The following is a 1,804-nucleotide window of genomic DNA, read 5'->3' as shown; positions in this document are numbered from 1 at the left end:
AGTCATTTCCAAAATATCCTCATCTCTGGAATCCTAAGTTATCCTTATTTTGGTCCTAGTATTAGTTGTGTGTTTCGCTATCAGCTATTTAAGCTATGTCAGTTATACCTTTCATGTTTTTTGGTTTGATAACTATGGTATGCGTGGCATTTGTATTTTGGGGTTTGGAGTTGTCATGCTTGGAGTTTTGTGTTTGTGGGTCCACATCTATAGGTCTGGTTGAACCTTGTTCTATTCTAGTAATTAAGGTATACACATCAGTGAATGAATTGTGTAAAGGAATCATGTAAAGATCTTTCAAAGGACAACTTGTTTATCATGTTTTTGATTAAGGTTTTATTGGATAACATGTTGATCCGAGCATGCATTACTTGTTCTTGGCTGAGATATTTTCCCAATGTGTAAGTTTTATAGTATATATAGAAGTGTATGTATGCATGGATATGTATGAGGAAAAGGACAAGTAAGAAGTAGTGTGTGAAGTGAGAGTTGTGGATAGTGAAGAAGTTGGAGCAGAGTTAGAGTGTAGTTAGTGTTGTAGTAATATTTCATTGGATCCGTTGCAGGTGTTTGTGGATAGTGACACAGAGATCCTTTACCGGATATATTGTAAGTTTTGTATATTGAGATTAACTTGGAACTGATTTCATTCATTTGGAGATGCAACTTTCCTTACTTCATTTATATCTTTTGTAGTGAGCATTTCAACAATGAGCCGCTTTTGTAATCTGGCAGTGAGCCATCCAACAATGAGCCACCCATCTTGTAAACACCATATAACTAGTTATATTATCTTGAGAGTTAACACTCTCCATGTTTTTTCCCATTTGGGTTTTCCATGTATAAAACTCGGTGTTCCTTTTATGACTGTGTTTTCATGTTTATTCTACATTTGCTATCTCATGATCGATATTCTTAATTAGTGAATTTGATACAATTGTAAAAGGTTTAGAAATAAGAGAAAGTTTTAGAATCTAGGGGAAAATTGATTCACCCCACCTCTTAGTATTCCAGTCTCTTCAACCAATCCAACAATTGGTATCAGAGCTTTGGTCCCTTGCTTGAAAGCTTAACCTTGAGGGAGATCCTTGTTAGTTGAATCATGACACCTATGAGTATGATCGAAGAATTTCAGCTGGATGAGGAATTGCAGACAATGCTTGAAGATATAGAAAGTGTTGAATTAGAGAATGAAGAATTAAAAGAGAATGTGAAAGTAGCAAATGAATGTATGCAGAAGCTAAGAGAACAAATCCACAAATTCAAATTGAGGCACAAGGAGGTTAACAATCAGTTGAAGCAGGTGAATGAGACTGTTAAAGATTTGATGCAGAAGATTGAGGAGAAGAATAAGACAGAGAAAACTTTGAAAGAATCAATCAAGTTGACTGATGAATGTGAGAAGCTAGAGCAAGAAGTGAAGAAGCTAAAAGCAGAGAATGAGGTTCTTGATAGAAGTAAACTCTTGGAAGAATTGATCAACATACAAAAATTTTATTTGGACAATACTATACTTGGATTTCAACTTGGTGAATGTTCAAATTAGAATGAAAAATAAAAAATAAAAGAGGTTAAGGTTGAAGCTAAGAAGAAAATAGAAGATGTAAGAAAGATCTAGAATTAGAGTACTAATGTAAGAAGGTCATTAGTTCATCAACCTAATGCAAAAAGGTACCCATCATTTAATGGTTATTGTTTTCAATGAAATAAATTTGGTCATAAGGTTGCAAACTGTAGAAGCATTCAGTGTTATAAGTGTGCGAGTTTTGGACATAAAGTGAATCACTGTAGAAACCATGCTATG

General features: G+C 34.3%; 1 protein-coding gene across 1 annotated transcript; it reads left to right on the top strand.

Moving 5' to 3' along the window:
• Positions 1-1,102: 1,102 nt before the first annotated feature.
• LOC131053385 (nuclear envelope-associated protein 1-like) lies at positions 1,103-1,546 on the top strand. Its single transcript, XM_057987986.1, has one exon. The coding sequence runs from the start codon at positions 1,103-1,105 to the stop codon at positions 1,544-1,546; it is 444 nt and encodes a 147-aa protein (XP_057843969.1).
• Positions 1,547-1,804: the final 258 nt, after the last annotated feature.

This window comes from Cryptomeria japonica, chromosome 11 (genome assembly GCF_030272615.1).
Source record: "Cryptomeria japonica chromosome 11, Sugi_1.0, whole genome shotgun sequence".
Taxonomy (NCBI): Eukaryota; Viridiplantae; Streptophyta; class Pinopsida; order Cupressales; family Cupressaceae; genus Cryptomeria; species Cryptomeria japonica.
Note: the sequence above shows the minus strand (reverse complement) of the source record. Positions and strands in the feature narration are given on the sequence as shown.

Coding starts and splice junctions, on each gene's coding strand:
- LOC131053385 (XM_057987986.1), top strand. CDS start 1,103: ATGACACCTATGAGTATGATCGAAGAATTTCAGCTGGATGAGGAATTG.